Source organism: Pogona vitticeps, chromosome 1 (genome assembly GCF_051106095.1).
Source record: "Pogona vitticeps strain Pit_001003342236 chromosome 1, PviZW2.1, whole genome shotgun sequence".
NCBI classification, from domain to species: Eukaryota; Metazoa; Chordata; class Lepidosauria; order Squamata; family Agamidae; genus Pogona; species Pogona vitticeps.
In genome coordinates, this window is record NC_135783.1 from 313,242,530 (window position 1) to 313,256,056 (window position 13,527).

General features: G+C 38.7%; 1 protein-coding gene across 5 annotated transcripts in view; it reads left to right on the forward strand.

Moving 5' to 3' along the window:
• NUBPL (NUBP iron-sulfur cluster assembly factor, mitochondrial) overlaps positions 1-13,527 on the forward strand; it is an 86,981-nt gene that overhangs the window by 37,591 nt on the left and 35,863 nt on the right. For 2 of the 5 annotated variants that reach the window (XM_020788441.3, XM_020788443.3), the window contains 2 exons: positions 4,204-4,243; positions 4,350-4,440. In XM_020788441.3, coding sequence (XP_020644100.3) covers positions 4,204-4,243; positions 4,350-4,440 — 131 coding nt within the window. Of the gene's footprint in view, positions 1-1,081; positions 1,195-4,203; positions 4,244-4,349; positions 4,441-13,527 lie in introns of those variants that run through there. The other 3 variants (XM_078392231.1, XM_072986342.2, XM_020788442.3) reach the window with 3 other exon arrangements.

The following is a 13,527-nucleotide window of genomic DNA, read 5'->3' on the forward strand; positions in this document are numbered from 1 at the left end:
AGCAAATACGGTAAGACTGTTGAATAGTAAATGTATTTAATAGGCTTTACTATCAATAGAGGCATTTAGGTTCCAATGGAAGCTAAATGATTGATGACTGGCATTTTATATTCACATGTTCACTCATGAATTTGTAGTAATAAAATATATCTGCTTAACTTTATTATAGAGTCAACATATCTCTAAAAACAGAGATGAACTTTTACTTGTTTGGGAAAGGTGCTAGAAAATATGGATATTTGAAATAAATGAAACCATTTATTCTCTGTGATTAAAAATAAACAGTTTTATGTGAAAGGAAATCCCAATTGTTTTGAGTTGTGGGTGGTGAAAAAAATCTTTTATTCTTCTGTGGAGACTAGATTTAATTATCGTGTTCATGAAATAATAATGCCTAGGTTTCAGTTCTGCTTTTAATCTGCTGCTACCTACAATATGTTGCCTAATTTCATATGCCATATAGTTGGTGCAGCTGTCATATAGTAAGAATTCAGACTCTTTGCTGCACTTCTCACTGTGAATGATATTATGGCAAGTGATCTCATTTGTCATGGCTGCCTTTTATGCTTTTCTTGATGAGACATCCTGAGAAACTGAGGGGGTGGATGATAATGGGTTGAGTGGTGAAAAATATTAACTAACAATGCAGCTCTACAAAAAACAGTGTTCATGATGCAATGGATTCCTAAGCTTCTGTGTAAGGTTTACAATAAATGCTTGTCTACTGCAGTCTTATTTTTAAGCACATATGGAGGAGGAACCACTCAGTATCTATGTGCTAAAATATACTTTTGGAGTAGAGAAATTAATAGTTGTCATCATGCAGTACAAAGAATGCCATCAGCCACTGAAAGTAGATTTTTAAAGCTGTTAGAGCAGGGGTCTCAAACATGCAGCCCGGGGGCCATTTGCGGCCCCCCAGATGATAGTTTGTGGCCCTCGCCTTGCCTGCCCCCCCAAAGCGCCCACACATCCTCTGCTGTCAAAAGTTTAAAAAAAGCCTTGCCTCGCTCGCCGGCTCTCTCCCAAGACAGCACCTCTTGCACCCTCCATCCAGAACTGCAGCCTGCCAGCCAGCCCACCTGTCTGTCGGCTAAGGAAACTCCTGGGCGGCTTCCTCGGGCTCTTGCTCCGCTTGGCGGAAAATCTGATGCGGCCCAGCCTCACCCAGACTCTGCCTCTAGCAGCCCCCAGGTAAATTGAGTTTAAAACCCCTGTGTTAGAGCGTTTTATGTTAGACTGGTTTTAAATTTGAGTTTCCAATCTAAGGTGGGATCTACAGTCACAGGAAAGAACCGAATGAATAAGGAAAGCTTTTATCATTGTGTGTGATGTCATAATTTCTCTTCATGAAAAGGCAAGCCACTTTCTGAATTGGACAGTGGCTTGTTTCTCCATTTGTGGATGCAGAGCTCTAGCTATCTGTCATTTTTCTCTCCTTTATACATTCCTTAATATATGACACTTGATAAAGGACTGTGTGAATGGCAGGCATTTCCATGACATCCTGTTTCATTTGTGTAACTAGGCTTTATGCCTTGGTCACAGCCTCTTTACTTGAGTACCTCTAATGGCATTAAATCAAAATTAATATACAGAATGCAAAAGGCCAAGATTAGACAAAGTTGCCCATATATTCAAGAGTCACACTTAAATTGAAATGTGTACATTATCATTCATGCTGATCACAAGAAAGCTGCAAGAGGTTGGAAACAATGGTCCACGTTTCTGCATGAATAGCTCAATGGTTTAGGTTTCTGGCTGCAGAGCCAGAGGTTGGGAGTTTGATTAGCACAGCAGCTGAACCTCGATGATTGATAGGGTCCCTTCCAGCTCTGTAGTTCTAATATTACAATTATTATATATACAGTGGGGCCTCGCTTAGCGATGTTAATTTGTTCTGAAAAAATCGCTGCTAAGCGATTTCATCGCTAAGCGAAACACGGTTTTCCATTGAAATGCATTGAAAACCGGATAATCCATTCCAATAGGAACAAATTGCCGTCCTTAAGCGAAAATCGCCATAGGAAACATCGCTAAGTGAAACACAATTCCCCAATTGAAATGCATTGAAACCTATTCCATGCATCTCAATGGGGGGGGGGAAATACAACAACAAATTAAATTTGGTTAAGAAAGGGTTTATTAAGTGCACTTTATGATTTCAAACATTTTAAACAGTAAACTTTAACTTTATAAATAACAGGAAAACATTTAAAAAACAGCAGACATGATGCTGTTTAAACCATCGTTAAGCGAAACCAGGGACCCAAAATTTAATTGCTATGTGAAGCATGGTCCCAACCATCGCTAAGCGAAAATCGCCCATAGGGACCATCGCTAAACGAAGTGCAAAAACGCTCCGAAAAAGTCATCGCTAAGTGATTTTGTCGCTAAACAGAGCACCTGTTAAGCGAGGCACCACTGTATTAGTATTTATTAGACACTACTAATATCTGTGGGACTCTTAACACATGCAAGAAGACAGTGGTTTGAGTTTCCGTTAAAATGTCCATGGTTCATTTTGATATGTCTGTTGTGGATTCTTTGGCACCTTAACAAAGGCCATGAGTGCCTCTTATGGTAAGATTTCTTAAGGAAAAATAGTAGCACCTTAAGAACGATAAAGAGTTTGCATATTAGTGCCTAGCCATGGTTAATGTTTCATTGATTAAACAAGGGATTGTAGATTAACACCAAATTAACCAAAATAAACTATGGAATAGCGTGGTTGCTAAATACAATGATGTGTAAAGACTGTGGCTGAATATCACTGTGGATCCTTTCAGGAAAAAAGCAGGGTAAAAATATTTTAAATAAATACATTTAAATAAGCACTTAATCCCTTGTGAATGAGTGGTAACAAGCCATGGTTTGAATTTGGTTTATGTTAAGTTACAGTTATGTGAAAAAGAATGTACACTCTCTTTGACTGTTTTGCACATGGCTTCTCCATTTTGGCTTTATTTTTGTTAAATAAATTACGACAAAGTATAATATGCCATGTGTTGTTGTTCATCTGAGGTTCTATTTACCTAATTATGAGACCTGCTAAGGCCCAGATAATTTTTATTATGTTTTGATACGTAAAACTGTAGAATTCTAAGAGGGTGCCTTTTCTTTTCCACATGACTGTACATTAAGTATTACAGATACTTTATGCAAAATTCTATGAATGGTTGGAAAGAGTGGTCCTGACACGACCAGATAGGCGGGATATAAATAAAATTAAATTAAATTAAAAAGTCCATGCTGTTCCAACTACGTTGTGTGCCTGTGCATAATTTTGCAGGAAAGGTCACTGGAAACTCCATGTCAGAATGAAAGATGAGTATACCGTAATTAAATTTATTTTTATTTATTTTAATTTGAATGCCACCTTTCTCCCAATTAGGGTACCCAAGACTGCTCACAAGTTGTTAAAAAATCTATAAACTTAAATAGCAATAAATTATAATGCTAAAAAGCAATTAAACATGCAACACTATTAAACAATTTATTAAACGTGTTAGAAATTCCCTAACACATGTAAAATACATATGAATATAGTATTCAACACACAGGATCAAAAACTGCTGAGTTAGTTAAATGTTTGTCTAAACAATATTGTCTTCACCTGTCACTGGAAGGATAAAAGGGAGAGGGTCAATCTAGCCTCCACAATCCTTAATTTAATTAAAATTGCCAGAGGCAAGTCATTTTTAATGTGTTGTCTTGTCCTTCTGACCCATTCTCAGGTATTGTTCATGCTTCCCTTCAGAGATGGTCTGAGGCCAAGGTGTCGTATGGGCAGCTAAACCTTAAGTTTTACTGTATATTAGGAAGTTTAAGAAAGATTACAGCAACAAACTAATTATTACTAATTTTGATTAAGAATTAAATCAATTGTGCAGGGGACTCCCAGATATGAAGTGTCTTTTATTATTTTATATGACCGTGATTTTATCATGATTTTATTTGATCAGATTTGTATTTTAAACAATTGTGACGGCTTTTAGCTAATACAATAAACTTGAACTTGGAACTTGGATTAAGAATTATATCTGTATTGGAGCTCTGCTTTGATGTGAAGTCATAAAAGATGAAAAGGATATGTGCAGCTCTTCTAGATAGTTGTTATTTTGTTATTTCTAAAGATTTTCGTGTATGACAGTTTAAATTAATCATTTCTAAAACTGTGTATTCAAACGTCTTTCATTTTAGGAAACTTAATGAGACCTCTTATGAACTATGGAATTGCATGGTAAGCTATCTGCATTAGCATTTATTATATATTTTACATATTTATTTTGTTGATTTTGCTCCTTATGTCATGTTTGAAAGCTGGAAAAAATGTTTTTCTTTTCTAGCATGTCTATGGGTTTCTTGGTGGAAGAGGCTGCGCCCATTGTCTGGAGAGGACTCATGGTAATGTCAGCTATAGAAAAACTGTTGAGACAGGTAAAGAATTGTTTAAACATGCTTTCTTTTAAAGAAGGTTGTTTTTGTCAATTATCAGCAAGAAGTACAAAGATTTTGTTCACACATTATAATAAAGTTTTCAGTTATAAGGTTTCTTTTTTAAAAAACAAGATAGTATCATGGGAAAAATAGGCTGGTTTATGCAGTTATGCCATTTAAGGTCATCAGTCAGGGTGATTTTTTTTAACAAAAATAAAACATTTCTGGGTCTCACCCACCCCGCCCCCCATGTCCTGAGATTCCTGTGGAATTCCTTTCATAGTAGAGACCATGCGGGGCGGTTTACAGGATTGAGGGAAGTCTAATTTCCAAAAATAGCAGCTGCTGATAAAGTCATCCCAATGACTGCAATTTTTGGCTCCCAATAGGTTCCTTATGATGAAAAGGATTCCACAGCAGCCTCCAGATCTTCTGAGTGGGATTTTAAAAATAAATCACCATGGCAGATGACATCATCAGCCTTACGCAGGGCAATAGAAAGAACAGGATATCTGTAAAGAACAAAAACCTTTCCAGCTCTGTTAAGAATAACTTGTTCTCACGTATTCTCAATATTCTGGCATCAGTTAATATTAATGGTACAACTGCATGATGCTGCAATTAGGGGAGCGTGACAAATTTAGGTAGTAGTTTCCAACAGAGGAAAGAAATGGGAAAGTGCTATAGTTTAGTGGCAGAAGATATGCACCATATGCTGAAGGTTCTGGGTTTAATGCCAGGCATCACCTCACCGACTGCGGTCCCTGTTTGAAAACTGGGAAGCCACTCCCAGTTGATATAAGCAAGTCTTTTGGTCTTGACTACAAGGTGGCCTCCTCTGTTCCATGACATATTTTTAATAGCTTTCTGAGCTGGAGTCCCCATAGGCTAGGTTAGGCTAGTTAGTTATTCTGTTTTGAATGACTGTTCGATAAAATGAATGTGGAACTTACAGGTACTGTATGTCTGACAAGGTTGTGTTGGCTTAAAAATAAAAGCTGAAAGGGAAACTTAGGGGGCAAATCATTCTAAATTACTTAGGGATTACTCCAGCCACAATAATAGACTCTGCTTGATGTAATTTTGTGTAGGTAAGGAATGTTAGGATAAGGTCCAAGATGTGTCAAGCAATGAACAGGGTCAAGAAAGCTATCAGAGTAAGGGAAAAAAAACCTTTTTGAACAAATTATAAAAAAGAAATACAAGAAAACAATAAAGGATTTTGAGGAAAAGATTGTTAAAATATTGGGACCAACCAGAAAAAGTTTATTTCAGTGGCCAAGATCCTGTGACTTAGTGCAGTAAATTGCACTAGAATAGACCCATTAGATCTTTGGGGATTTGGTGAGTCAACTGTTCTATATGTTCATTGATTCAAATGGGCCTTTTTAAACTGTGACTTAGTATGCTCAAGTAACCTGCAGTTAACGTGGGTCCATTTGAATGAATGGAACTTATGGAAGAGCTGATTACCAGTTGATTCAATGGACCTGATTGACTGTGCTAAGCAGCTGGATTTTGGCCACCAGGTGAGATGCAGAAGCCTAGCTGGGGAGGCAGTGGGCCACTGAAATGCAAGGAGGTTAAAGAAATGCTAAAGAAGAATCAAGAGACATGAAAAAGCTGAATGCTTACCATGCAAGGGAGGGTTACTGTATTTAGTATTTTTTTATTGGGAATCAGGAAAAAGGCAGGTAAAGGAGATATAATAGAGGTGTGCAAAAGGCTGGCTGTTGTGGGTAGAGAGTTTTTCCTACTTGTAATATAAGTTATGGCCCATCATCCACTGACTGAATGGAGGGAAATTTAAACAGGATAAACAGTTCCTATTCACACACAATGCATAATTAAACTATGGAACTCAAGATGTGATAATGGCTACCAACCTGGATGACTTTCAAATGAGGGTTATGCAAATTCATAGTGAATAAGGTTATTTAATGGCTATGAACATGTAGCTTGGGGAAGTGATTTCCAAAAGCCTAGAGGCTACAAACTCCCAACCTTGGAACTTGGAGGCAACACCCACTCCAAATCTAGACCCTCACTCCAAATTTTCTTTCTTATAAAAATGTATTTTAATTGAAATTCTCTCCCACCCCCATGCCATCTATGGATCAAATTATCTTTAAAAATGGAGATGTTTGGGAGCACATGTTAAAACCACACCCTGAGGTCACAAAGAGCTTTTGGACCCCGCCCCCCCACACACTTTGGTGGTGTGTGCACAGATGCTGCGGGTTGCAGAGATGTTAGGAGGTCTTATGTGGGCTGCTTGGACATGCTTGCTGCCAACAGGCTGTATGTTGCTCACTTTGATGCAGCCATGACAGGGGGCCTCTCTCTTCTAATCCTGGAGGACGTTATTGCACTTATGTACTTCTGGGTGTCTCATTTTCATTTGGCTGCCCACCATAGGAACAGAACGTTGGACTTGATAGACCTTAGATTGATCCAGCCAAACCCTTCCTATGCTGTGTTCTTACATGACGCAGTTGAAGCCTCGTTGTCCCCAGAAGCCTATGAAACAACAAATGAGAGATGAAAAGTTCAGCATGTGAATAGAATCAGAATAGAGGTGGGGATCTTGAGATCTTCTAGACGTTTTGTCATCTGCAAATTCCAACAAGAGGCAAATGGTTACAATATCCCCTTCTCCCGTTATAATTCCCCTGTCACTGGATGTTCTGACTAGGTTTTATTATTAGTTGTTGTTATTATTAGTTTTATTTATATGCTGCATTTCTCCCAACAAGGGACCGAAAGCGGCTCACAACATTAAAATTCACACAATTTAAAAACACAATAAGTTAAATATTAAAAGATAAATAAAACCATATATGATTTAAAAGTTAAGACATAAGACGTAAACGGTTTAGGGCCTCGATACCTGGCGGAACGCCTACTCCCACCAAGTTCTACCCGGGTCACACGGGTGAGCCAGGAGGTGAGGCTGAGGAGCTTAACGCCGAGGGAGGCCCGAAAAGAGAAAACAAGAAATAGGGCCTTCTCGGCGGTGGCTCCTCGCCTTTGGAATAACTTACCTCCTGGTATTCGCGGAGCTCCCTCGCTGGGCACCTTTAAGAACCTATTAAAGACTTGGATGTTTCGGCAGGCCTTCTCACCAGATTACTCTTGATTTTTTTTTCTCTCCTTTATTGTTTCCCTACTTTTAATTGTTGTTGTAATTATGCTGTTTTATGTTATTGTATTTTATCTTTGTTGTTGGCCGCCTAGAGTAGTCCACCGCGACTAGATAGGCGGGATATAAATTAATTAAATAATTAAATAATTAAATAATTAAATAAATAAATAAATAAATAAATAAATAAATAATAATAATGATAATAATGATAATGATAATGATAATAATAATAATAATAATAATAATAATAATAATAATAATAATAATAATAATAATAATAATAATAATAATAATAATAATACATAAGAAATTTATTTGTCATTGCACTCACAAGTGGGTGCAACGAAATGAGGTGCTCTTCCCCAAGGTAAAACTGGACAACACCACTACAAAAAAAAGTTAAAAATATACACAACACTCACCATACAAATATAGATACCCCGTTTCTCCCAGCAATTAAAATTCCACCAAAAACTTATGACCCCGCATTTAAACTCAATACTGCACTTGGGTAAAAGCTGTTCTTGAATCTGCTTGTCCTTGCTTTCAATACCCTGAATCTCCTTCTCGACGGCAATAGTTCAAAGAGCTGATGTCCCGGATGAGAGGAGTCGTTCAGTATATTAGATATCTTCCTCTTACATCTGTTCTTATACAATTCTTCCAAAGAGGGGAGTGAACAGCCAATGATGTTTTGGGCCATCTTGATCACCCCTTGAATTGCCTTTTTCTCTGCCACTGTGCAGCTCGTAAACCATACACAGAGACAGTAGGATAATATGCTCTCAATCGAACTCCGGTAGAAGGTGATTAACAAACTCTCAGTCAATTGTTGCTTTCTAAGAGTCCTTAGGAAATACAACCGTTGTTGCACCTTCCTGATTAACGCAGCGGTGTTTGCACTCCAAGTCAGGTCATTTGTTATGATGGTCCCAAGAAACTTACATTCAACCACCTGTTCCACACAAACTCCGTCTATATACAGTGGCTGAATGTCTGCTCTTTTTTTCCTATAGTCCACTATAAATTCCTTGGTTTTTTGGATGTTAAATAGAAGATTGTTTTTTTTGCACCAGCAGGATAGCTGTAATACCTCATCCCGATACGCAGACTCATCATCCCCAGAAATAAGTCCTACTAGTGTAGTGTCGTCTGCAAATTTGATAATTCTATTACTGGGATGGTTATTGGTGCAAATTAAACAATTAAAACATTTAAACATGGGAAAGATTACAACTATTTGCTGAAACGGGGTTCAGGGTTCAGTTGTAATTGTTGAAAGCCTGCCTGAAGAGATGGGTCTTTAGCTTTTTTTCGGAAGGGGCCATCCTGACCTCCCAAGGGAGAGCATTCCATAGCCTGGGAGCTGCCACAGTGTCCCCATCAGCTGTGCTTGTGCTGGCAATGGGAGCGAGAGGAGGGCCTCCACTGCTGATTTTAATCACTGAGAAGGCACATATAGGGAGATACGGTCCTTCAGGTAGCCTGGACCCAAGCTATATAGGGCTTTATAGATAATGACCAGTACTTTGAATTGGGCTTGAAAACGGACTGGCAGCCAATGCAGTTCTTGTAACAGGTGCGTTATATACTCCCTGTAGCTGACCCCAGTTGGTAGTCTGGCTGAAGAGTTTTGCACCAGCTAAAGTTTCTGTTACAGTAATCCAAATGGGATGAAACTAAGGCATGTGTCACTGTAGTCAAATCCGACATCTCAAGGAACAGGTGAAGCTGGCGCACCAGCTTTAGCTGTGCAGATGCACTCCGAGCCACCACTGAGACCTGGACATCCAAGCTTAAGGATGAATCCAGGAGTACACCCAAGCTGCAGACCTAGGTTTTCAGGGGAAATGTAACCACCTCCAGCACAGGTAGTATCCCTATTCCTTCATCTACTTTCTAACTACTTTCCAACTTCCCCTGTCTTGTCTGGATTAAGTTGTCCAGCCCATTACTGATGCCAAGCACTGGTTTAGTCAAGACAGCTTCGGTGGAATTAGGTGGAAAGGAGAGATAAAGTTGGGTGTCATCCGCATACTGGTGACACTGAACCCCAAAACTCCAGACAACCTCTCCCAGCGGTTTCATGTAGATGTTTAAAAGCATGGGTGACAAAGGAAAACCCTGAGGAACGCCACAGGCCAATGTTTTATACCAGTTCCAGTTATCTGAAGGAGCACTCATTTACCATTCCTTTAGCAAGAAGGTGAATGGTTGCTATTTTTCAGTCTCTTACAAAGGCTAACTGGTTTAGATACCTAAAAGATTCTCTAGTTTTCGCAGAGTCGGTGTTGTCTGTCAGCTTAATAGTGAACCTCGTTCTTCATAGCAACCACTTAGTACTATAGGATGAGACATTTGCTTATCCTGAGGTTATAACGTGTATTGATTCCCCTCACCTTCCTCCATGGAAAGATTCTGAGTAAACTGGTAATTGTAATTGCCCGTAGTATCTTTAGTATGCCTTTGTTTTATGACACCTCTGAAATATTACAATGCTGATGTCACAACTTGCTTTACCTTAAAAAAAAAGCTAGACTCTGAGAGACTACGGATTATATGTATGGGGGTGGAGTGGCTTGCAGCAATTGCTTTACTCAATGGAATTCCCAGATGGGAAGCAGATGGCAGGTTCTTTCTCGTGCATGTTGATAATGGTATATACTGAGTTGGTGGTTACCTAGCAACTGAAGATGCAGTTAAAGTCTAGCAGATCCAGAAGCAAAAAAAAACCAGATGTGGTGCCTTGACACAGAGGTCTTTAATGATTTCCCCTGACAATAGAATCTCACCTGTGACAGCAGAAAAGCTGGAACAAGGACTTTCCTTCTAATCAAGCATTTTCCTTTTTTATGTGAATTAGATACCGTTTAATCCTGAATCAGGATAAAATGAGTTTCCTTTCCAGGAAAACTATATTGCAGATGGAAGGAGAGACAGGTATCATCTGTTGCAGAAATACCTTTTATAACTGCACAGCTTCATACATATAATTCTAGCATTTTTAAATATATATGAATCATACTTTTGCTTATAATAGTAGCTTGTTACTCATTATTGATTGCACAGCAAGGGTATCTAAATGGTAGAAATTGTGAAGTGCTGTATTGGTCCAGTTTTGGATTTTTTCAACTTCATAAGTTGAACATTATAACCTGATAGACATCCACATAAAACCAGGGAATATTATAAAATGGCCATAATCAGCTTCAGAATATTAAGTCTACATCTTTGTAATGGTGTAACATACCAAACTATGAAGTACAGTGGTGCCTTGACTTACAAACGTCCCAACCTACGAAGATTTTGAGTTATGAACAGCTCCATTCACAAAATTTTGCTTTGACTGAGCTTTGACTTACAAACGAAAAAACCCGTGGGGAAGGCAGGAAATTTGAACTTTCAGTTAACCGTTGGCCAGTGAAGAGGTTGCTTGTCTGCTACCTCGCTTGCCCCAGCGGTTAGAGAGTGTGGATACGGAAAGAGACTTCAGACTGCTTACTGCCTTGTACTGCCTGGTACTGTATGTATGGACTTTTTTTTTTGGCTTTTTTAATTTTTAATTTTTGGATTTTTGACTTTTTTTTTAAAAAAGAGACTGACTGTTCTGGGGGAGTACACTGTATTTACTGTATAGGGGTTTTGCAGTTTGGGGTTGGGCTAGGTGGCTAGGTGGGGAGATTATGTTTCTATGCTGGCTGTTGGTTTTAAAATCAGAAAACTGTTTGCAAAGGTCTATCTGGCTGTGGGGCTCTAAAGCTAAGTTGCCTCTCTTTTGTTTTAAAAGGTGTTGGTGAGTGGGTTTAAAAGGTGCTTGGTTTAAAATGTGTTTTGTTTAAAAGTTGTTTGGTTTAAAATGTGTTGTTGTAAATGTGTGGGTTTAGCATGTGTGGGTTTCAAATGTGTTTTAGACTCCAAACTCTCTCCCCCCCATTGTCTTCTCTCTCTATGTCTTCTCTCTTTTTGTGCTTAAAGCACAAACCTTTGTCTGAGGGGTCCATGTGCCCCCAGTGAGGACCTTCTTTCTTTCTTTCTTTCCTCTTTTCCCCATTGTTCCCTCCCTCCCTCCTTTCCTGCCCTTTTTAAACCTAAATTAATCTAAATTTAGCGGATTCCTATGGGAAATGCTGATTTTACTTACGAACATTTTGACTTATGAACATCTTCTGGGACGGATTAAGTTCGTAAGTCAAGGCACCACTCTATGGCAAATAATTGTGGGGGCTTTGCCTTCTTCTACAAGTTTTTGAAAACTGGCTGCTCCAGGCACACATGTGTTAATAAAATTAATGTCTGATAATCTCAAAACATACAGCCGCAAATCCAATGTTGCAGTAATTAATTGTGTGACATCAAGTTAATTCTGACTTAATAGCCACTCTTTTCAGGGCTTTCTAGGCAGAGAGTGCTCAGAAATGATTTACCATTCCCTCCTTCTGGGCACACCCTGGGACTGTGCAGCTTGCCCAAGGCCACACAGGCTGTCTTTACACACAGGAGGAATTGGACTCCCAACCTCTGGCTCTGCAGCCAGATGTGTAACTCACAGAGCTATCCAGGAAGCACTAGTTGCTGACATGAGTGTAATAAGACTTTCTTCCCCTCTCATCTATCCTGGAAGACTTTGTGCCACCTGAAAATCTGCTCCAAAGGGTTTTTCCAGTATCTTGGAACGCGTTTTGAGGGCTCCAAATGGATGGGAGGGGGAGATGATGAAACTGATTTCAATCCCTGGTTCCACTGAGCAAAGCAATCCTCTCAAAGGAAAAACCCTGTCTGTGTTTCTATATTCATTCTAAATTCCTAAGGGAAAGTAGATAGAAGTTCTACACAAAGGCTATGCTACACTGAAAATTTATATTTTTCAAGAGAGCAAGGTCTTTAATTAGGGATTCCCAGTCCTATAAGTGTAGACCACTGAAATCAATATGCTTTGCATAAAAGGACTGGTGTAGCCATAATCCCACAGATCCCTAACTACAAGCAGGAGGCCAGAGTGTATGATCACTCCTTCACATTGTTTTTTGGGTCAAATACCACATTTCTGGATGTAAACGCTGTTAACAGCTACGTTAATATTGTGTCTCACCAAGATTTTCTCTGTTCAGTTACAGTTAGGTAACTGCAACCCTATTTGCACTCATTCTTCTGTTCGTCTGTTTATCTGGTCCATTTGAGTTAACCTGTTCATAATGAAATGGTTATACTTAGAAGAGTAACCAGTAGTGATGATTTTGTTGTAAATACAAGATCAGGTATAATAAATGCCAGACATTCAGTAAATGTCCATGGTTTTATGTAATGTTTTCAGAGCCCAGAAGGACATGTCAGCAAACTGTAATTGCTCACTGTAATAATTTTAACTACAATGTTTAAATGAGAGATCCAGTTCTATGCTGGAACAGATCAACTTGAACAGAGTATTGTATGTATGTCTCTCTCAGTGTGTACATGTTTGTTCACTCTGCACTTTACAACAGAAATACAAAACATATCTGACTGTAAGATATTGCATCATATATTGATTCTTAGCAACTTATTTGAAACAGCAGATAAATGTAATACATATTTTGTGGCTACATGGCAACATACCCCCACTCCCTCTTCTGTAGATAGTGCTATGATTTTAGCATTAGTTGATGTTACTTTGCAAGGGTCTGTCAAGACAAGTAGGCATTTAATGAGTCTGAGCTTAACATAAATGGAAATAAGAACTAGAGTTTGTCCTTTGCTATTACTTATATGAACATTTGATGGTAGGCAAAATGTATGGAAATTCAGTAACAAATTCTTGTTTTGATTTTATGTACTGTTAGTTTGCTACTATGATGCCTCAGGCAAAAAAAACCACTAAGCATTATCCCTCTCATTTGTGCCTAACAAGTGAGAAATATTGCAATAATAAGGAAGCTGCAGCCATCAATGCATCACAGAATGTTTAA